This window comes from Muscardinus avellanarius (assembly GCF_963383645.1).
Source record: "Muscardinus avellanarius genome assembly, chromosome: 1".
Taxonomy (NCBI): Eukaryota; Metazoa; Chordata; class Mammalia; order Rodentia; family Gliridae; genus Muscardinus; species Muscardinus avellanarius.
The window spans coordinates 150,608,225-150,630,621 of NC_137786.1; the positions used below are offsets into that span (position 1 = coordinate 150,608,225).

The 22,397-nt window shown below is 37.4% G+C and overlaps 1 protein-coding gene across 1 annotated transcript; it reads left to right on the forward strand.

Moving 5' to 3' along the window:
• Positions 1-1,258: 1,258 nt before the first annotated feature.
• LOC308258302 (macrophage metalloelastase-like) lies at positions 1,259-22,149 on the forward strand (the record flags this gene model as incomplete). The annotated part of the gene is made up of 10 exons (XM_080688794.1): positions 1,259-1,461; positions 2,151-2,244; positions 5,641-5,728; positions 6,431-6,592; positions 7,076-7,178; positions 8,124-8,257; positions 8,606-8,765; positions 14,773-14,876; positions 20,274-20,357; positions 22,037-22,149. The coding sequence occupies 10 exons, from the start codon at positions 1,259-1,261 to the stop codon at positions 22,147-22,149; spliced, it is 1,245 nt and encodes a 414-aa protein (XP_080544920.1).
• Positions 22,150-22,397: the final 248 nt, after the last annotated feature.

Genomic DNA, 22,397 nt, shown 5'->3' on the forward strand with positions numbered 1-22,397 from the left:
ATTTAAAATCTGGGGTAGGAAGCCATTGGTTCTCAGAATTGATTTCTTCTTTGCAACAGAGGAATATTTAAAGGAGAATTGATTTTGAAGTAGTGTTACAAAGTGAATGGATGATATTTTGCCCTTCAACTAAAAATCTTTGGCCCAGGAATTTCAGTTCAATACAGTTGGAGTTCACTTTTATCGTAGTATTTGACATTAGTCATTTAGTGCCAGTGGTTGATGTGACACTGTTCAGTGTCTTGAGCACCTGAACCACTTTAGGTACCATGTAAATTTCACCATGCTCCTTCATTACAGATATTTTTCATAAGCACTTAAAAAAAGATTTTATTTCATTTTCTGCTTTTTATTAAGGCGTTTTATCTCCCATTTTGTAAAATTAACTTCCTTTTTGTGGCAGAGTCTCCCTTTATTCCTCGGGCTCAAATCTGTGGGCTCAAGTGATGCTTTCCCATAGACTCTCAAGTAGCTGGGACTTTCAGCATGTACCGCTGTACCAGTTCTACATTCTCAAATTATTTTAGCTTTAAAATGACTATATTTGCCCATTATGTGAAGCGAGTATACTAAGCAAGAGCTCTACCCCAGCAACAAAAGAAATTTTTTCCCAACTTAAATCAACAATTTAAATATCTACTTTTATTTTTTGCAGGTTTGGGGATGGAACCCAGGGCCATTTGACCTTTGAAATACACCCCCTGCCCTATATTTTATTCTTTATTTTGAAACAGGGTCCACTAAGTTGCAGAGGGCCTCACTAAGTAGCTGGGGCTGTACGCGAACCACAATCCTCCAGTCTCAGCCTCCCAAATGCTGGGATTACAAGCGTGCACCACCACACCCAACAATAATTTAAATATCTTAGACATAAAAGTGAGAGATTTAGTATCCCAGCAATAAATATTTGGCCATTTATTGAATGTCATGATATACTAGATGTTGATTTGAAGAAGTAGAAACATAAATATTTTTCTACTTGGCTCTCAGAAACAAAATCTGCTAATAATCCACAACATGTTTTTGATAGCACAGAAAATTAAAGTTTCTATTATGATGATAATTGTCCAAACAATCATAGCCTAACCTGTCATTAAAATATCAAAACAGTTGTTTGGAAATATCAATGTACAGCTGAGTTAATATGCAGTTTTCCCAGAACAACTTTTCTGCATGTGACCGTACATTACTGAATGTATTTATTTTCCAGAAATACTTGAAAAAATTTTATGGTCTAGTGTTAATGAACACACTATCAATGACAAAAATGAAAGTCAAAGGAAACATGCTAGAAGAAAAACTGCAGGAAATGCAGCAGTTCTTTAGGCTAAAAGTGACTGGACAGTTAGATACACCTACTCTGGAGCTGATGCACACCCCTCGATGTGGAGTGCCTGATGTTCAACATTTCAGCACCCTGGATGGAAGGCCAGTATGGAACAAACATCACATCACCTACAGGTATTATAGACAAAGGAAGTTTTTCATTTTTCCATTGGGCTGACCTGTAGAAACCTGCGATATTTAGCTGCACTATATTCCTAAATCTTGAAGTAGATAAGCGACCTTGCTCCATTTTTAATACTCTATGTTAAACTTCATTATGTCTAGAAAGGAGAATTTGTCAATCAAGAAGAATCACAATTGTTTTATTTGTCAATCAATCCAGAGAAGAGTAGAAAAGCTGCACGTAAGAGGAGAATGGAAACAAATAGACAATGAAAAAAGAGACAGGAGATCGTGCACAGTCATTAGGATGAATCCATGCCCAAGTCTGAGAGTCAGAGCAAAATGTATGAGTTTCTATGAAAGTAAACCCTTCACAATAATTACCTGTATATTCTAAATAATGAAGAATTAAGTTAGATTTTGGGTAAGTAGAACGTCATTCAAAGAAAATGGTGTATACTTAAAGAAGCAAATTCTTATTTGCATCCTTGATTTGTGGGATGATGAAGAGTCTCACTACGTTGATGAAGCTGGTCTCAAACCTCTTAATATCCATGCATCTGCCTCCAAAGCCCTGGGGATTATAAGCATGTGCCTTCAAACCCAGCTGTGGTGAGTCAGTGGTGAGAACAAAATTGAAGTATTGTGATAAGACATAGTTAACAGATGGTTTCTATCTATTTTCTCTTTTTGTCATAAAGAATTACTAATTACACTCCTGACATGAGATATGAGGATGTTGACTCTGCCTTTGAGAAAGCTTTTGAAGTATGGAGTAATGTGACCCCCCTATTAGTTTATGGCTAATTTGTGGATCACATGAGGATGAAGTATGTATTTCCTAGCATTTAGCCTTAATTTTTTAAATTGACTTAATTCTGTGTCTTTAAAAAGTCATTCATGAAAATTCTAACATAAGATGCTTATTCTCAGTCTAATGTTTGTCCCAGTAAAATAAATGAACAGTTGGTCTAGTGTTTACTGTGTTTCTAGCATGTTCTTGGGTGAGAAGGTATTTGAATACAGAGATTTTAAAAAAAAAAAGGCCAGGTGTAGTGGTGCACGCTTGCAAAATCCCAGCACTTAGGAGGCTGTGACAGGAGAATTGCACAAATTCGAAGCCAGCCTCAGCTACTTAGTGAGGCTCTCAGCAACTTATTGAGACCCTGTTTCCAAATAAAATATAAAATAGGTCTGGGAGTGTAGCCTGGAGGTAGAAGACCCCTGGCTTCCATCCCCAGTAACACACACACACACACACACACACACACACACACACACGAACAACACCCTACCCTTGAGCATATAGTCTGGTGGGAAACAGAACACAAACAGAAATCCATTATTTGGAGATGAGGACCAATGGTGGTGGTTTGTACATTGTTAGAAAAATTGGGAATAGGACAATTCAGGTTTATGCCAAATTGTAAAAAGCTTTTTTACTCCCTCCAGTCTTATGCAGAGTGGAGAGAATAACGTAGTCCTAGCTTCTGTTTTACATCTTAAAGAAGTAGTAAAGAGAACCCTAAGCTAATTGCTGGACCCACTTAAGGATATACTTAGAAAGTCTGTGTTCCTAGATATGTTGCAGAAATTATATGAAAATAAAAACATCAGGTTAAAACAGAAAAAAAAAATCCAAAGTTGTTTAAGTCTTTTTAAGAATTGAGATATTTGAGAAAAGAAACACATCCTTCTCCCCCCTTTTGCCTACAAAGGTTCATTCTCTATGACATACATAAAAAATGATCACGCATGACCACAATTTATCAGTCCAAATGATAAGTGTAGTGATTTTAATTTTATCCAGAATTGTATAGAGTAAAAAGCATTAGCTTGAGAGCCAAGAAATTTGTATTTGAATCTTGACCTGAGAACTTAATTTTTTTTGTCACATAGTTGTTGGATGTTTAGGTTTTGTTGTTGTAATGACTTATGCGCTTGACTGTGCTTTTGGTTTTAAATGAACTGTCTTCTAACAGTGATATTCTGTTTTCTATTTCTTATAATCTTCCAGAATTTCTTTCTATTGATGTCTTCATTTATTGACACTTTCATTTAATTCCAGTTTTTTTTTTTGGATTCTTTTTTAATATATCCATTTCCTCTTTCATTTTCTCTACATTTACTGTGAGGCCTTTCATTTTACCGAAGATCAGGATTCACTTCTCCTACTTGCATTTCTTGTAGGTCAATATTCATGATTTTCCTTATTTCCTCCTCTTCCTAGTTCTCATATTTTCAGGGTTCTTGGGTGCTTTTTTCCCCTAATGTCTTGGCATCTTTTTTTTTGTGTGTGTGTGACTCTGTGGATAACCTGTCTGATCCAATCTTAGCAGTAGGGATTTAGAGGTGTCAGCAGGTTCGTGCATGGGTAAGCAGTGTTTTTTGTGTGTTGTACTAGGGGTAAAATCCAGGGGCTTTTCTACCTCTGGGATATACTACCAGACTTATTTTATACTTTTATTTAGAAAGAGGGTCTCACTAAGTTGTTGAGATTCTCACTAAGTTATTGAGGCTGGCTTTGAACCTTGTGCAATCCTCCAGTCTCCAAGTGCTGGGATTATAAGTGTGTACCACTACACCCAGAGAGCAGTAATTTTTTCAACGGTAAGGGTTGGGTAAGGGGGGGGGAGGAGCTGGGTGATTGGTACAGGAATCAGGTATAGTATATGACCAAGTTGAATAAGAATTTAAGTATAATAAGGTAGTATCTGGTTGAGAATAAGAGAAGGTTAAATAGTAGGATTCTGGTAGTTACTACAGAGTATTTAGATATAAAGGTATGAAATGTCTTGAATGCCTAGCCAAGCATGGTGACACATGCTTGTAATTCAAGCATTTGGGAGGCTGAGAGAGGAGAATCTTGGTTGAGGACAGCCTCAGCTACTACTTAGTGAGACCCTTTGCAACTCAATGGAGACCCTATCTCAAAATAAGGAATAAAAAATATGGATGGGGTTGTAGCTGGGAAATAAAATTCCCCTGAGTTCCATCCCCAGTACTGAAAAAAAGTTGAAATAGCTTGAATATAAAACAGGGAGATATAATAAGGCACAAAAAATTTTTGAGAGAAAAGAGTCAGTAGGCTAGAGGGAGGAAGCTTATAAAAGAAATGGGGAGAGAGCAAACAAACATGCATAAAGTAACAAAACAAGTTACAAAAACTAACAATTATAAATCAAAGACAAAAAAACAACCAAAAGAAAAAAAGAAAAAGAAAGAACTAGTGACAGTGTGAAAGAAAAAACAGCATCCCTGCTAATTTACTGCCTGGGCCCATATAATATCTGTATGTCTGCTCACTGTGGTAGATTCTAGAATATATTTCAATGTCTCTAATTTGCTCTGTAACCTATTGTCAGCTTTTGGACCCACTTTATGAGTATTTGCGCCCTTCTCTTGCTTCTGACAGTTTTATGCTCAGGTGTCAGGGTGTTGGTTGTCATTGTAAATGAGTTCCATGTAAGCTCAGGATTTTGCATTTCCTTACACTTGGCTCTGTGCTTTCTGGCCCTGGGCTCTGCGATTTCTGGTCCTGGCTCTGCACTCTCTAGGCCTAGGTTCTGTTCTCTCTGGCCCTGTGTTCCTTGCCCTCCAGCCCTGGCCTCCACGCCCTCTGGCTTCTGGCTCTGTGTTCTCCAGCTATGGCTCTGAGCTCTCTGCCCTGGACTCTCCAATCTCAGGTCCTGTGCTTTGCACTTTCAGGACTTCAGCTCTGTACTTTACATGCCTGTGTTCTGCACCCTCTGGCCCTGGGCTCTTGCCTTCCAACCCTGGATTCTGTGCTTTTTGACCCTGGACCCTGTGCCTTCTGACCCTGGGCTCTGTGCCTTTCCAGCTCTGGTTCTGTGCCTCCTGACCTGCACCAGCAGAGGGCATCCAGTCTGTACCTTAAGCACTATAGACCTTTGCTGTGTCTCTGGAGGTTGTAACTGTATTACCTCTGGGATGGGCCACCAGATCTTAGCTTGCTGGGGTCCTTGTGGCAGCTCTGGGCAGTTGTCCACCAAATAACACAACACAGTTACCTTGCTGTCCTGTGGGCTGGATCTCTGGAGGGCACAGTGTGCTGCTGCAGGTGCTTCCTCTGGTGAGTGCATGGGCTTTTGGATTTTTTTCTGCATCCCTGAAGCACAGTGCTGGTCACTTAAGATGTTGGAGCTCTGCTGCCACTTCCTGCACTTCAAGTTCTTGGATTACTTGCCTGAAGTTCTTGGGGCTGTGGAACTGGAGCCGGAGTTGGGGCCAGCAATCATGGTTTGGGCCAGTGACTGGGGTTGGTGCCAGTAGCCACATCAGGTCTGTCACATGCTTGAGCTGTTTGCAGTGGATCTTGTGTTTAGAGTATTGAATTTCCTTCTGCCATGCTTCCCTTTTTCATGTTTTTGTTAAGCTGTTCATAAATATCTTCCTTTTTTTTTCTTTATGTCAAGATGCTGCCTTCTTGGTAGTTGAATTTTATTTGTTAAAGTTACTGAGATGTGCTACATCCCACAGTCGCCATTTTGAATCCTCCTTTTTTATTTTTGAAATGGAGTCTCACTAAGGTTCAAAGGGCTTCACTAAGTAGCTGAGTCTGGCCTCTAATCTGTGATCGGCCTCCCAAGTACTGGGATTACAAGCATATGGCACCCTGCCTAGTTTGTTTTTTTGCTTTAAAACAGAATCTTGCCAGTTTGCTGAGAGCCTCACTAAGTTTCTGAGGCTTGTTTTGAACCTGAAAAACTTCTATCTCATCCTATCTATTAAAGGGATTATAGGCATGTCCACCATGCCTGGATAATTGGGAATTATTTATATAATTATATGTTTGTTTATTTATCATGGTTCTAGGGATCAAACTCAAGGCCTTGCATATGCTAGGCAAGTGCTCCACAACTGAGCTATAAACTCCCATCCCTTAATTATTTTTCCTTTAAATTAGTTAAAGACAATGTATTTCACAGCTTTTACTTTTTTTGGTTGGCTTTTTTTTAAGGTACAAACTTGTTCCTTGTTGCTGTTCATGAGATTGGCCACTCCTTGGGACTTGGGCATTCTAATGATCAAACATCAATAATGTTCCCCAACTATGGCAATCTGGACCTCAACACATTTCACCTCTCTGCTGATGACATCCAAGGTATTCAGTTCCTCTATGGTGAGTTCAACTTTTTTTTTTATTATTATTTTTTCATAGAAAGTATCTCAATTTTATGAAGAGTCTGATAAATAGAACACTTTTGGATAAAACTTGATTGTCTTCCTTTTCTTTTGGGCCTAAGGCAGCCTGGTGAGGTAAGTAACACAGATGAGAACAAAAGACTTGAGATGTCGATGTCAGGCACAGCCTGAGGCCTCAGGTGTGGTGTTCTTTCTATGCATAATACTATTGCCCTATGGAAGAAGGACACAGAGAAAATAACCTAACTGGAGAAGAAAAACCAGCCTGATCAGACTATTCTCCTCTATAACATTACAACCTTATAGTGAAAAATCCTTAGCCAATACTTCTGATGAATAGAAAATTAAGTGGACATTCATGTATTTTTCACTAAGAAAATGGAATGTTTATAAAGTAGTTTTTACTCTTATTAATTAAGATGCAAATTTTTTCTTTAATGCCTTCTGAAATGTATTTTAGGAGGCCCAGAGGTGCACCAGCCCATGCCAAGTCCTAATGGAATAGATACCTGTGTTGATTCTGCCACCACAGCAGGATATAACATCCTTTTCTTTAAAGACGAGTAGGTACATTTTCATACCTAACCAGTATTAAGGACTCCATACTTAAATTGGGTGAGGGATTAGTTGTAGCAATGCAGAGGAGATTTGTAAGCATAAACTTGGACTTCATTCAGTAGTCAGGGAAGACCTCTTGAAGAGTTTGAAACAAGAAAGCAATGTGATTTTGTTTGAACTAACCAGAAAACTGGTGTGGAAAAATAAATATTTAATAGGAATATGGGATGGAGAATTACAAGAGAGGAAGCAGAGAAGCCAAATTATTTTAATCAGAGATAAAAATGGTTACAGATGGTGAAGTCTGGAGTTAACTCCATGAGAGAGCTCCTGTGTGAGAAAAGAGAGCTCCCAGATGACTACAGATTCATCTTGGAACCCAGATTCAGGTAGATATTGAGGAAGAAAGAAGTGGCAGAGATTAATATTTGGTAGATAGGAAAAATATTCCCTATTTTTGAGAGTATAGAATGATGCCTGAGATTAGGTAACTTCCAGTTACAAAACAGGTGAATGAATTGTGGAAACAGTCTAGAACCTAATATGCTTAGATTCCAAGATGGAGTATATTTCCATCCATATGTCTGCCTGTTAGATTTATTGCCACTGTCAAAGAGGTAAATAAGAAACTCTCCTTTTTGTCCTCCTACACAAACATCCTTATAATATTATGTAAAAATATTGTAAAGAAATTTTAAGTCATAATTGGGCCTGGTGGCGCACACCTGTGGTCCCAGTATCAAGAGACCTAGATGGGCCTAGGAGTTTGACTCCAGCCTCATAGTGAGACCCCATCTCACAGAAAGAAAAAAAGAGAGGTGGGGGAGAAAAGAAGAAGAGACTAAGTCATTTCTTAAGTATTTTTCATTCACATTTCAATCTTAAGCCCATAATGTCTGGGTAACTAGAGGAACTCAACCCTAACATATATTCAATGTCTTTCACATTAGGTTCTTCTGGTGGCTTCATCCAGAGGAACCAACAATCAGGGGTAATTTTATTTCTTCTGTGTGGCCATCTTTGCCTTCCGGCATTCAAGCTGCTTATGAAATTCAAGCCAGAAATGAAGTTTTTCTTTTTAAAGGTAATTCTGATGTTTAGTTTTGCCACTGAGCATACTTTGAGAAAAAAAAATTATTATTTTATTTCTAGAGCAATAGACCAATTTTATGCTTTATTAATAATGGTGGCTCTGAACTTTGTTAAAGTAGACTTACTATGTAGAAAATATATACATTTTGGAGGAAAGTTTGTAAGCTATAAGACCATATACTTGTGAAAAAAAGAACATGAACCTAGAAAAGATAGACCACATTTAAAAAGAACCTACATTTGAGAACTGTGGGGGAAAATTATGTTGGTTGTAGTAAGTCCATATTCCTATTAATTGTTTTGGGATATTCTAACATATTTCTTGTCTTTGTCTTCACAGATGACCAGTACTGGTTAATGAGCAATTTAAAACTTGAGACACACTATCCCAAGAGCATCCATTCTCTGGATTTTCCTGAGTATGTGAGAAGAATTGATGCTGCTGTTTTCAACCCTTTTATATATAAGACCTATTTCTTTGTAGATAACCAGTATTGGAGGTGAGCCTTAATGGTTGGTGCTTTGACCCCTAAGATTTGTGAAACAGGCAGGGAATGGAGTTTTCAGAAGGCATTTTTTAATACTCGAGTTCTTTAAGATACTTGACTATTTTGAGAGGGATCAAAAGAACATAAGATTGAAAAGTTTATTGTCAGCCTAGCTCTTCTCTCTTTGATTTTGATTTCTGACACACGAGAATAGTATATAAATGTAATTTAAAAAGAAACACCTCTGACAGGAGGTGTAGCTCAGTGGTAGAGTATTTGCTTAGTATGCATGAGGCCCTAGGATTGATTCCCAGAAGTTTAAAGAAAGAGATCAAATAAATCTAAAAAGAATTAATTCAAGATGGGCATTGTGGCACATACTTGTCATCCCAGTACTTGGGAAGCTGAGACAGGAGGATTACAGGATTGAGAACAGACTCAGCAAGTAGTGAAACTGTCATCAACCTAGTGAGACACTGTTTCAGAATAAAAAAAAAAAAGTAGGGATGGGGTATAGCTTGGAGATTGAATGCCTCTGAGTTTAATCCCCAGTACCAATAAGTAAATAAAAATAAATAGTTTAAATAAAATGAAATTATTAATCACTGCAAATCATTGTTGCAGATATATATCAGTATCAGTATTTAGACTACAGTTTTTTTGGAGGGCGTATGAATTTCCAGATTCTTATATTATCTCTGGACCCAAAAGACAAAATAAAGAAACTATTCTTTGAGTGATAGGAGATGTTTCAAGGTTCCCCCTAACAGGAAGTCACATGCAAGGTAGCAGCTCTTCCAGGAGGTTGACTAATTATGATTCAAGTCTAATTTTGAAGCAGAACAGGATTCTCTATATTTTCTTCTGAGGAATCCAGTCATTTCCAAGATTGCTTGCTTAGTTGACACGAGGCACAATACAATGTTGTATTAAGAAGGTTATATTATAATCACTATCTCTCTTTTTTCTTCTTTTCCTCACCCTCTCTTTCTCTTTCTCTCCCTCACTCTCCCCCTCTCCCCCTCTTCCTTTTCTCTCCTCTCCTCCTTTCTCTCTTTTTCTTTTTCTTCTTTATTCCATTCTGTGCTAATGATGGAACCCATAGTCTCACACATGCTAGGCAAGAATTCTATTACTGAGCTACACCCTCAGCTTTTTATATTTTTTAAATTTTGAGACAGAGTTTAAGTTGTGCAGACTGGCCTTGAATTTGGGATCCTTTTGCCTTAACCTCCCAAGGATCTGGTATTATAGGTATGCATCATTGTACTTGTTAAATGTTTTTTTGTGAATGTTTAAAATTCGATATTCAATTTTTTGCTTTCTGTTTTTTCTTGTGGGTTTTTTTTTTTTTTTTTTTGGTACTGGAGCTCGAACTCAGGGGAATTCTACCTTTCAGCTACACACCTGCACTTATTAATTTTTTTTTTACCTTGAAATAGGGTCTCACTAAGTTGCTGAGGCTGGCCTTGAACATTTGACCATCCTGTTTCAACCTCCCAAGTACTGAGATAGAGACATGCACCACAGCACCTGGCCCCATCTCCAGTTTCAGTTGAATAGCACGCGCTTCTAAAATTAGTTTTCTTAACAATTCTTAGCCTTATTTAAGATATAGAATTTTTTATTTTGGCAAATAGGGCTTCCTGAGAAGTTAACAAACAGGCAACCTAACTGAGGGGGATGGGAGGGGAGAAGAGGGAACTTTTCATACTCTGTCATTATTTAGTAAGAATTTTTATTTTTATTTTTTAAGGCATAGCAAATTATTTATTTCCTACATTTTTGTACATTATGTCATTTTCTTATAGCAGTTATTTGTTTTATGTTATTTTGTCTATGAAATCAGAGAAGATATGGTATCATGCCTCAAGGTTTTTAGTCAATATTAATCAATTTACAACCTCTTATAGTGGGAAAATTTCTTTTTTTTTCTTTTTTTTTTATTGGTGTACTGTATTCATACATCATAGTGGGATACAAACTTTTGTAGACATACATGCACACATCGCCCAGTCAGCCCCCACCCGAACCCCACCCCATTCTCTCCCCATCCCTCCCTCCCATGCTTGGCTTAGTGGTTGGCATCTAGTATTATAGCAATTTATCCAAAATTAAAAATGATAATCTCACATAACAGTTTCATTTGTCTGATACCAAGTTTTTGATGACTTAAAGATAACATTTCAATATTTCTTTTTGCTTTCTTTCTTACCAGAGAATCTATTTTTTCTATTTTTTAGGTGAAACTATCATATATTTATATATTTATTTTTCAGAAAAAAAAATTTATCCTGATATGGAAAATGGACTCTAGATACCCAAAACGATCTTGAAAAAGAACAAAGCTAGAAGATAAATATTTTCTGATTTCAAACCATATAAAGCTACAATAATTGAAACAGTGTAGTACTATTCTAAAGGCAGATATATAAACCATTGGAGTTAAATAAAAGCCTAGAGCTAAATTCTTCCCTATATTGTCAAGTTATTTTTGACAAGGTTTCCACGAACATTTGGTGGTGGAAATAATAATCTTTTAACTAAATATTGTTGAAACATAATAATTACATGGAAAAGAATAAAGTTGGACCCTTACCTAATCCCATATACAAATATTAACTCAAAATAGATAAAAGACCTAAATATAAATCTTAAGACTATAAACTTTTAGGAGAAAAATCATAAAACCTCACAACATTGAAATTGGCAGTGATTTCTTGGATATGATTTCAATGGCACAGGCAACAGAAGAGTATACAAACTCCCTAAAAAATAAAAAAAATTGTATATCCAAAGACAATGTAAATAGAGTTAACAGTTACTAATAGAATGGGATAAAATATTTCCAAATGCTATATCTGAAGGTATATTAATATTCCAACTAGAAATCCTAAAAATTAACAACAATAAAGGCAAACAATACCCTTTAGAGATAGGTAAAAGACTAACATAAATAATGAATCTCCGCATATAACCAGTCTTAGTTGTCTGTTGGATGGAAATTCTTGTTTCTCTGGTTCTGGTGTGTTACCTATTTCTTATTTGTAGTTAATCTCTTTGAGTATTTTCTCTAGTGCTGGTTTTGAAGACATAAATTCCTTCAGTTTCTGTTTGTCATGGAAGCTTCTTATTTCTCCATCTAATTTGATAGAAAGTTTTGCTGGGTAGGAAATTTTTGGCTGGAAGTTATTTTCTTTCAGAGTTTGGAATATGTTACTCCAAGCATTTCTGGCTCTCATGACTTGGTTTGGGAAGTCTGGAGTGATTGTAATTGGTTTGCCTCTGAATGTCACTTGGCCCTTTGTTTTTGTTGCCTTTAAGATTCTCTGCTTGGCTTCCACATTGGTCATTTTGACAATTATGTGGTGTGGGGATCCTCTTCTCCGATCCTGTCTAAAGGGAGTTCTATAAGTTTCCTGGATCTGTGTATCAACCTCTTGCTCTATGTTTGGAAAATTTTCTGCTATTACTTCCTTGAAGAGATTGTTGATCCCTTTGGTTTCACTTTCTTTTCCCTCCTCTATTCCAATTATTCTTAGGTTAGCTCTCTTAAAATGAGCCCATATTTCTTCAATCTCAGATTCCTGCTGTCGGATATTTTTTACTAGATTAGAAACTATGCGTTCATTTTTGGAATGATCATCTTCTAAGAGCGAGATTCTGTTCTCCATGTGGTCTAATCGATTGTTTGTGCTTTGAATTGAGGCCTTTACTTCATTAATTGCATCCTTTATCTCCTTTTGGCTCTCTCTGAGTTCTTTTCGAAGCACCTCTATTATTTCTACAGTTATTTTCCTGATTTGATCTTCTAGAAATCTCTGATTTTCTGTTTTATTGGGTTCTGATGTTGTGGGGTTGTGGGCATTCATTGCTCCAGTATTATTCCTCTTTCCCATGATTTCGGGAGTTTGTGCCTTCTCTGGGCTCTTCCCTTGGGTCACTATGACTTCACTTAAGGTGTTCTGGATCTTGAGTCAGTAGTATCTCAGACCCCACTACTTCTTTACTGGGTTGTATCACAGAGTCTCCGACCCAGAGAGTCGATAGAGGCTGCTTTAGATTGTGGGGGGTGCCAGGTTGCACGTTCTCCTATGGTGTGATATCTCTGCCACCGCCACTCCCCCACTGGGTCAAGTCCCAGGGAGTACAGTACTGGGATTTCTCCTCTGTGGCCCGCAATTTGACTCACTGTTCTTGAGTACGCAGATGTAGCTGTACTGGATTCGGTGAATTCTCTGCTGCTGCCGCCAGTGGCAATATGGCGCCGCTGCTACGCCCTCGGCCGTGAGGCTGGCGTATTTCTTCTTGGTTTTGATTTCCACTCTGAATACCTGCAGCGTGTGCTGAGCTCAGCCACTGGGAGCTTTAGATTTTTACCTGCGGCGAGAAATCCCGCCTGGCTGTTCCGCAGCGGCTCACCTCGGCTTGCTGTAGCCGTCCGGTGAACTCCCCGCTGCCGCCGGCAGTAAAGCGCTGCTGCCGCGTCTGTGGCTCTGTTCTCAGTCTGCTTTCTCTCTGGAGCCTGTTGATTTTTTTGTTTCTCTGGTGATGGTGTTTTCTGGCTATGAAAGGCGCTGATTTTGTGGTAATGGAGATTAGTTGTTAGCGGGGCTCTTAAGCCCCGCTTTTCTCAGTCGCCATCTTCCCAGAAGTCCTATACTCTGTCATTATTAACACTCAGCATTTCAACTCTATAAAGTGAATCTCTTTAATTTCCTGATTACAATTTGTCTGGGATTTTTCTTTCCCTTAAAGGCCAGTGAAAGAGTGATGAGCAAGATATAAATACTTGGAGAATTAACTGAATAAAAGTAAAATAACTGATGCATGTGATTGCCACAAGGACGTCTAGAAAAAAATGAATCTTTTTAAATTCTGTGGTAAAAGAGAATTAAAAATAGTAACTAGGAACTGACTATAAACCTAGACATGATAAAGGGCTTTATTTTCAAATTTTCTTTATTCTTTTATTGGTGCATTTTAGTTATACATCTTAGTGGAGTACAAGATGGTAGAGGCATACGTACACATTTTACTCATTCAGCTCTTCCCCAACTCCCACCCCATTCCCTTTCCCCTCCCTGCTTCTCTCTCATGTTTTGCTTGGTGATTGAATTTGGTATGTTTGTGAATATACATCATGTACATTAGGGAAGTTCCCTCTACCTCTCCCACCCCCCTCAGTTCGGTTGCCTTATTTGTTTTGTTCATGTTATGGTTTCTCCTTCTTTGTCTAGAGTTCCTACTATGACCCATTTTCTCCCTAGCTTCCACATATTAGGGAAAGCATCTGATATTTTTTCTTTTTTTTTTTTTTCTTTTTTGGTGGTATTAGGGGTGGAGCCCAGGAGCTTTCTACCTCCAGGCTATCCTCCTAGACCTATTTTATATTTTATTTGGAAACATAGTCTCACTAAGTTGCTGAGAGCCTCACTAAGTAGCTGAGGCTGGTTTTGAACCTATGCAATCCTCCTGTCTCAGCCTTCCAAGCATTATAAGTGTGCACCACGATGCCCGGGTTTTTTTTTTTTTTTTTTTTTTTTTTTTTTTTTTTTTTTTTACTTTTTGTAACTGACTAATCTCACTTAGCATAATAGCACAGATGTTTGCCAACTTTTGTTTCCATGGATTGTATCCCTCTCCCCTTTTGTTGTCTTCTGGTAGGAAATTGTAGACTTTGTCTTAGTGTCAAGCTTTGGAAAAAAATACATAACAGGCAAATGATTAACCAACCAATTGGTGGGCACCTGTTCTGTGGCCAAATTCCATTCAATGAAAAGCTATGGCCAGGAGGTGGTGGGCAAGGCCTAGCTAGTATTCAGAAGTTCAAATTTTGAGTCATATAAAGACTTAGAAAACATCAGAACATCAGAGGTCTGTGAGTCTTTGGGTTTCTTTATAGGTACAGTTGAAACCAGTCCCAAAAGAACCTCTTTGGGAGAAGATGGATTGAAGGTTTATGTCATACAAATCCATTTTTTTTTACTCTGTTGCTGCTGGTTGTTTTTTGGTGCAGGTATGATGAGAGGAGAGGATCCATGGACCCTGGTTATCCCCAGCTGATTAGCAAGTGCTTCTCAGGAATTGGACCTACAGTTGATGCTGTCTTCTTTCTCGAAAGTAAGTAAATGGCGAGCATGGTGGCACAGTCTTGTAATCCCAGTACTTCAGAGGCTGAGACAGGAAGATTACAGGTTTACTGCCAGCCTCAGCTATTTAGTGAGGCCCTCTGCAACTTAGTGAGACCCTGTATCAAAATAAACAATAAAAAATAGGGCTGGGGTGTATCTTGGAGGTAGAATGCCACTGAGTTCAATCTTCAGTACCACGAAAAAAGAAAGTATCTTAGGAAGTCATGAAGGTACTGGCAATTGCCTTTGGAAAACAATAGAAAGTCTCTTAAGATTAGAGAAAGTTTGGCATGGTGGCGCACGCTTGTAATCCCAGCATTTGGGAGGCTGAGACTGGAGGATTGTGTTTTGTGGACAGCCTCAGCTACTTAGTGAGGCCCTCTGCAACTTGGTGAGACCCTGTCTCAAAATAAAGAATAAAAAATAGGGCAGGGGGTGTAGCTTTGGAGGTCAATTGCCCCTGGGTTCCATCCCCAGACCCACCAAAAAAAAAAAAAAAAAAAAAAGATTAGAGAGCATGTCCCCCACGTTGGAATAGGACAGCAGCTAGTGTGTGTGTGTGTTTGTGTGTGTGTGTGTGTGTGTGTGTGTGTGTGTGTGTTACTAGGAATTAAACTCAGGAACATTCTACCTCTGAGTTATGTCCCCCAGATCCTTTTTTAAATTTTTTAAATTTTTATTGGTGCATTATATTCATACATCATAACGGGACAAAAACTTATGTAGACATACATTCACACATCGCCCAATTAGCCCCTACCCAATCCTCACCCCATTCCCTCTCCTTACCTCCTTCCCATGCTTGGCTTAGTGATGACATCTCTATGTTTGTTTAAGTACATCATGTGCTTTAGAGAGTTTCGTTCTTCTCCCCTTTCTTCCCCTCAGTTAGGTTGCCTTAGTTGCTCCTCTATAGGATCTCCTTATTCACCTAGAGTTCCTCCTATGACCCATTTCACCTTAGCTTTCACATATTAGGGAAAGCATCTGATTTCTTACTTTTTGTGCCTTACTATTCTCACTTAGCATAATGTCCTCCAGTTCCATCCATTTCACTGAAAATTATATAATTTCTTTTTATGGCTAAGTAAGATTCCATTGTGTACATATCCCACAGTTTTGTAATCCATTCATCTGTTGATGGACATCCTGGTTGGTTCCATAGTTTGTCTATAGTGAACTGTGCAGCTATGAACATAGATATGCATGCATTAGTTTGGTAGTTTGGCTTGCTTTCTTTTGGGTAGATACCCGGAAGTGGTGTTGCTGGATCCTCATTCTTCTGAGGATCCTCCATACTGTTTTGCAAAGTGGTTGCACTAATTTGCAATCCCACCAACAATGTTTTAAGAGTTACCACTTCTCCACATCCTTTCCAGCATTTGTTGTTGTTTGTGTTTTCAATTATTGCCATTCTAGTTGGAGTTAGGTAAAATCTCAGGGTAGTTTTGATTTGCATCTCTCTGATCGCCAATGATGTTGAACATTTTTTTATTCATTCATTAGCCATTTGAATTTCTTCTTTTGTGAAGTGTCTATTTAGTTCACTTGCCCATTATTTGGTTGGATTTTTTTTTTTAGTGTTGAATGTCTTGAGTTCTCTATATATTCTAGATATTAGTCCTCTATCAGAGGAGTAGGTGGCAAAAATCTTCTCCCTTCCTGTTGGCTCTTGGTTGAGGTTCTTGACAGTTTACTTTGCTGAACAGAAGCTCTTCAGTGTCATGCAATCCCATGTATTGATTCACCTTTTAGTTTCTTGTGCCTCTGGAGTCTTGATGAGAAAGTTTTTACCAGTGCCTATGTGTTACAGTATTGGAACTATGTCCTCTTTAAGGAGCTTCAGAGTCTCTGGTCTAATTTCCAAGTCTTTGATCCATCTTCAGTTGATTCTTGTACAGGGTGAGAAAGTGGGATTTGTTTCAATTTTTCTGCATATAGTTAACCAGTTTTGCCAACACCATTTGTTGAACAGACTATCTTTCTTCCAGTGTATGTTTTTGGCCCCTTTGTCAAATATCAATTGGCTGTAAGTGTGTGGATTTGTTTTTGAGTCTTTTATTCTGCTCCATTAGTCTATGTATCTGTTTTTGTGCCAGTACCATACTTTTTTTTTTTTATTACAATGGCTTTGTAGTATGGTTTAAAGTCAGGTATTGTGATTCCTCCTGCATGGTTTCTGTTGCTAGAACTTCTTCGGCTATTCTGGGCTTTTTTTTGTTCCAAATGAATTTAAGGACTGATTTTTCTGTCTGAGAGGAATGATCTTGGTAGTTTAATGGGCATTGTGTTGAATCTATAGATCACTTTTGGAAGTATGGCCATTTTAATGATATTTGTTCTGCCTATCCATGAACATGGAAGATCTTTCCATCTTCTAAGATCTTCTTCTATTTCTTTTTTCAATGTTTTATAATTTTCTTTGTAGAAGTTTTTTTTTATCTCCTTGGTTAAGTTTATTCCTAAGTATCTTATTTTTTTTGTGGGAAATCATGAATGGAAGTGTTTTCTGAATTTCTTTTTCAGTGTATTTATGGTTGGTATACAGAAAAGCTTCTGCTTTTTTAAGATTGATTTTGTATCCAGACACTTTGCTGGATTTATTGATAAGCTCTATAAGTCTTTTGGTTGAGTTTGTTGGGTCTTCTAGGTATAGTATCGTGTCATCTGAAAATAGTGAAAGTTTGAGTTCTTCTTTTCCTATTTGTACTCCTTTGATATCCTTTTCTTGCCTTATTGTTCTGGCTAGGGTCTCAAGTACTAGAGAAGTGGTGATAATGGACATCCTTGTCTTGTTCCTGTTTTTAGAGGAAATTCTTGAAGTTTTTCCCCATTTAACATGATGTTGACTATGGGCTTATTGTAGATTGCCTTTATGATGTTGAGGTATGTTCCTTCTATTTCAGTTCTCTGCAGTGTTTTTATCATAAATGGATGTTGGATTTTATCAAAGGCATTTTCAGCATCTATTAAAATGATCATGTGATTTTTGTCTTTGGTTCTGTTTATATTATGAATTACATGGATTGATTTTTGTATGTTGAACCAGCCTTATATCATTGGGATGAAGCCTACCTGGTCATGGTGTATGATTTTTCTTGATGTGGTTTTGAATGACTGTTGCTAGTATTTTGTTTAGCAGTTTTGCTTCCAAGTTCTTCAAATATATAGGCCTGTAGTTTTCCTTCCTTAAACTGTCTTTATTTGGTTTTGGTATTAATGTGATGTTGGGTTCATAGAATGTATTTGGGAGAGTACCATTTATCTCTATTTCACAAAATAGATTGAGGAGTATCGGAATTAGGTCTTCTATAAAAGTTTTATAAAATTCACTTTGGAAGCCATCTGGTCCTGGGCTTTTCTTTGATGGTAAGGTCTTTATTCCTGTTTCAATCTCTTTGATTGCTATTGGTTGGTTTAAATTTTCTATGTCTTCTTGACTCAGTTTAGGAAGGTTGTATTTCCTCCAGTTGTCAATTTCCTCCAGATTTTCCACTTTGTTGGAGTACAGTTTTTCAAAGTAATTTTGGATAATCCTCTGGATTTCTGCACTGTCGGTTGTGATATCTCCTTTTTCATCTCTTATCTTCAAATTTTGGGTTGATTCCCTTTTTTAGTTAAATTGGCTAGTGGTTTATCTATCTTGTTAATTTTTTTTTGAGGAACCAGCTTTTGGTTTTGTTGATTTTCTGTATTTTTTTTTATTCTCCAATTCATTTATTTCTGCTTTGATTTTTAACAATTTTCTGTCTTCTACTGGATTTGGGGTTATATTGTTTCTATTTTTCAAGGGCTTTGAGGTGTGTCTTTAAGTTATTTATTTGATGATTTTCTGTTTTTCTTAAGTGAGCACTCAATGTTATAAATTTTCCTCTTAATACTGCCTTTACTGTGTCCCAGAGGTTTTGATATGTTGTATCTCCATTTTCGTTTGCTTTTAGAAATTTCTTGATTTCACCCTTTACATTTTCTATGACCCATTCTTCATTTAAAAGTGTGGTGTTAGTCTCCACATGTTTATGTGATTACTCTGACTCTTCTTCTAGTTGATTTCTAATTTCAGTCTATTGTGGTCTGAAAAGATGCAGGAAAGTATGTCTAGAAGATTGATCTAATGGTGTGAGAGGTGTGTTGAAGTCTCCCAGTATTATTGTATTGGGATTTATGTGTTAATTAATGTCACAGAGAGTTTGTTTTATGAAAGTAGCTACACCTATGTTTGTGGCATAAATGTTGATTATTCTTTTTCCTCTTTCTGGATTGTTCCTTTTACAGTAAAAAATCACCTTCTTTGTCTCTTCTAATAAGCTTGGGCTTGAAATCTAACTTGTCTGATATCATAGTTGCTACTCCTGCTTGCCTTCGAGTTCTGTTGGCATGGATTACCTTGCTCCAGCCCTTTACCTTAAGTTTGTTTCTATCTTTACTTGTAAAGTGTGTTTCTTTTTCTCTGTCCCTTGTGCTTATCATTTTTATTCCTCTACTGATAGTATTACCTGTCTTTGTAGAGTGCTGTTTTTGAAGCAATGAAGATTGGGTGTCAGTAGGACTTGTACACGCTGCTACTCTTGGTCGCCATCCTTTGGAAAAACCCTTTTTATTTTTTATTTTGAAACACACACAACACAATCTCACTGAATTGTTGAAGCTAACCAGACATCCTCCTGACTTAGCTCTCTAGGACTGAGATTGTAGGCATGGATCACTAGGCTTGGCTAGGAGTTGAATTTTTGAAAGGGCACAGAGGGGAAATGTGCAGCATGCTTGGCTCAAAATAGAAAGTGGAGAAAAATAAGCAGGCAGTGGTGGTACCAGTGGTGTGTTTTTAGGGTGCTCTGGCAGCCAGGGGGTATGCATGGTGCTTCTTGTCCTGGGTCTGAGTTTCTGGAATTTCGTGTGATGGCATCAGGTGCACAGTATGTACTAATGCACATCTGGTGATGCTGTAGTCTCATACTTTCTTCTTCCTGGCATTCTCCACCCCTTTTTTTTTTTTTTTTTTTTTTGGTCTCTTCTACCCTCATAGGCTATCCTGGACAGGAACTGAAGGTAGGATGAGAAAAGAAGGAGTTGGAGTTTGTGTTGTGAATATCTTCAAGTTTAGCCTAAACAAAACTCTCCACCAAACAAAGTAATTTTCAATACTTTTCCTCCATCAAGGCTCTTATGTGACCTAGCTGTGCCCAGTACCATCTCTGAGTCCTTTAACCAGAGAGTGACTAACTGTAGGTAGATAAACTGATGGCAAGATGTTTACCTAAGTATCCCAAAAATATTTATATTCTCAAAATGCATCTTATATAATATAGTTATTTAGAAAAGAAAATCTGTTTTTTAAAAGAGCTATAAGGGGAATTAAACAACTTTAATTTGCTTTTATTTTTAGATAACTACTATTTCTTCCAAGGAGGTAACCAACTGGAATATGATGTCCTGAGCCATCATATCACCAGAATAATGAAAAGCAATAGTATGTTTGATTGCTGGGAATGATGTAATTAATGGTGCTTGTCAATTCACTTTGGCTATTTTGCATACTTTCTATGTGTGCAGAGTACCACCTATGTTACTATATATCATAAAATTAGGTAAAATATATGACACAGATGAATGACTATATAAATAAATAAATAAAATATAAACATTTATTATCATCTTTTGTTGGACTCTATGATTATGTTTGAAAATAGATATTTTCAAAAGTCAAATGAATACCTTTCAGAAATTGTTCTGTAAATTGGTTCCTAACAACCTTGGATTAGAATTATTTCTCTAGGTTAATGGAATTAAACACTTTCTGCAAATAAAAATAAACTTTGATTTTCAGTACTACTTTTTTCTTGAAAAATGTTGTATTTTGAAAATAAACTTTTGAAGAAAGTCTTTCTCTGACTGTAATAAAGAGTAGATAGAAGTACAACAACTATGAGAAGAACAAGCTTGGATTTCTTTTGGTCTCTTGTGTACGCTCACCTGTATCCTTGGTCTCAAGACATGAAAGCATTCTCTATCATGTACTTTGGTTTTACGTAATTCTGGAGGAAGCCATTTCTTTTCAATGATGAGTGGACTTTAATAAAAGCCTAGCATATACCTTTCTCACTGTATGGGAATTCATTAGAAATACCTTCTAATATTTCACATGTGGACTTGCCCCTCTTAACTTTCATCTGAGATATATGTTATAAACTTGGCCAGGCATGGTGGCACATGCCTATAATACCAGTACTTGGAGGCTTAGATTAGGGGATCAGAAATTTGAGGACAGTCTCAGCAACATAACAAGATCTGTTTCAAAAAAAAAAAATAGTCCTGGAGCTGTAGTTTACACATAGACTGGCCCTAGGTTCAATTCCCAGTACCATTAGAAAAAATTTTTTTAAAACAGCACTTTCATTACCAGCCAAATTTTGTTTTTTCTACTCTGTAAGAATACAACTCTGTAAGAATAGAAATAAAATAGGAGAAAGCTGATAGTAATATACTTTTTCTATGATACTATAAATAAATATTAACTATTAGAGACATAATTGATTCATGCCTGATAGAAAAGATAACTTTAAGCCTTTCATTTTTTTACCCTATCCTATAAGATATTAATATCATTTAGAAAATATAATTAGAAAAGTTATTTCAGAATTCCTTACCGCTGCCGGGCATGGTGGCGCACTCTTGTAATCCCCGCGCTTGGGAGGTGGAGACAGGAGGATCGCTCAGGTTCGAAGCCAGCCACACTGGCTTAAGAGACCCTGTTTCCAAATAAAAAAGTATAAAATGGGTCTGGGAGTGTAGCCTGGAGGTAGAAGGGCTTCCAGGAACCCCAGCAGTACCACCAAAAAAAAAAAAAAAAAAAAAAAAAAGAATTCCTTACTGCTTATAGATCTGTTCTTCAGACCTTTCTTAGAACTGACTCTCTCATTAGTTAATGGATGCTACAGTTTGGTTCCAGAATGTCCTCAAAGACCCATGTTTTGGGGACTTGATTTCAGCCTGTGTGCTTAAAGAGATGCTGATCCTTATGGAAATGCTATAGTTTAGATCTGGAGGGTCCTTCTAAAGCACGTGTGTGAAAAGCTGAGTCTTTTGGGCGTGCCCTCAAAGGGAAGTGTGGGCTCCGGTCTCTTTCTCTTTCTCCCTCTTGTTTCCTAGCCATGAGTTCCATGTTTGCTCCTGCACAAGGTCTCAACCATAATGAGTTGTATCATCACAGTCCCAAAGCAACAGGATCAACCGACCATGGGCCCAAACCTCCAAAACTGTGAGCCCAAATAAACCTCTTCTCTTTGTTTTATTTTTATAAACTTCTATTGGTACATTATAGATTCTCATCATAATGTAAATCATAGTGATAGTGACATACATTTTAGATGTTTATTATAGTCATGGGAAGCCGATTCTCTCACTGAGTCAAATTATATCATTTTACTAATTACTTAATATTTATATATTCATTTATTATTTATTTGTGGTACTGGATATTGAAACCAGGGTGCTTTGTACCCTTAGATCT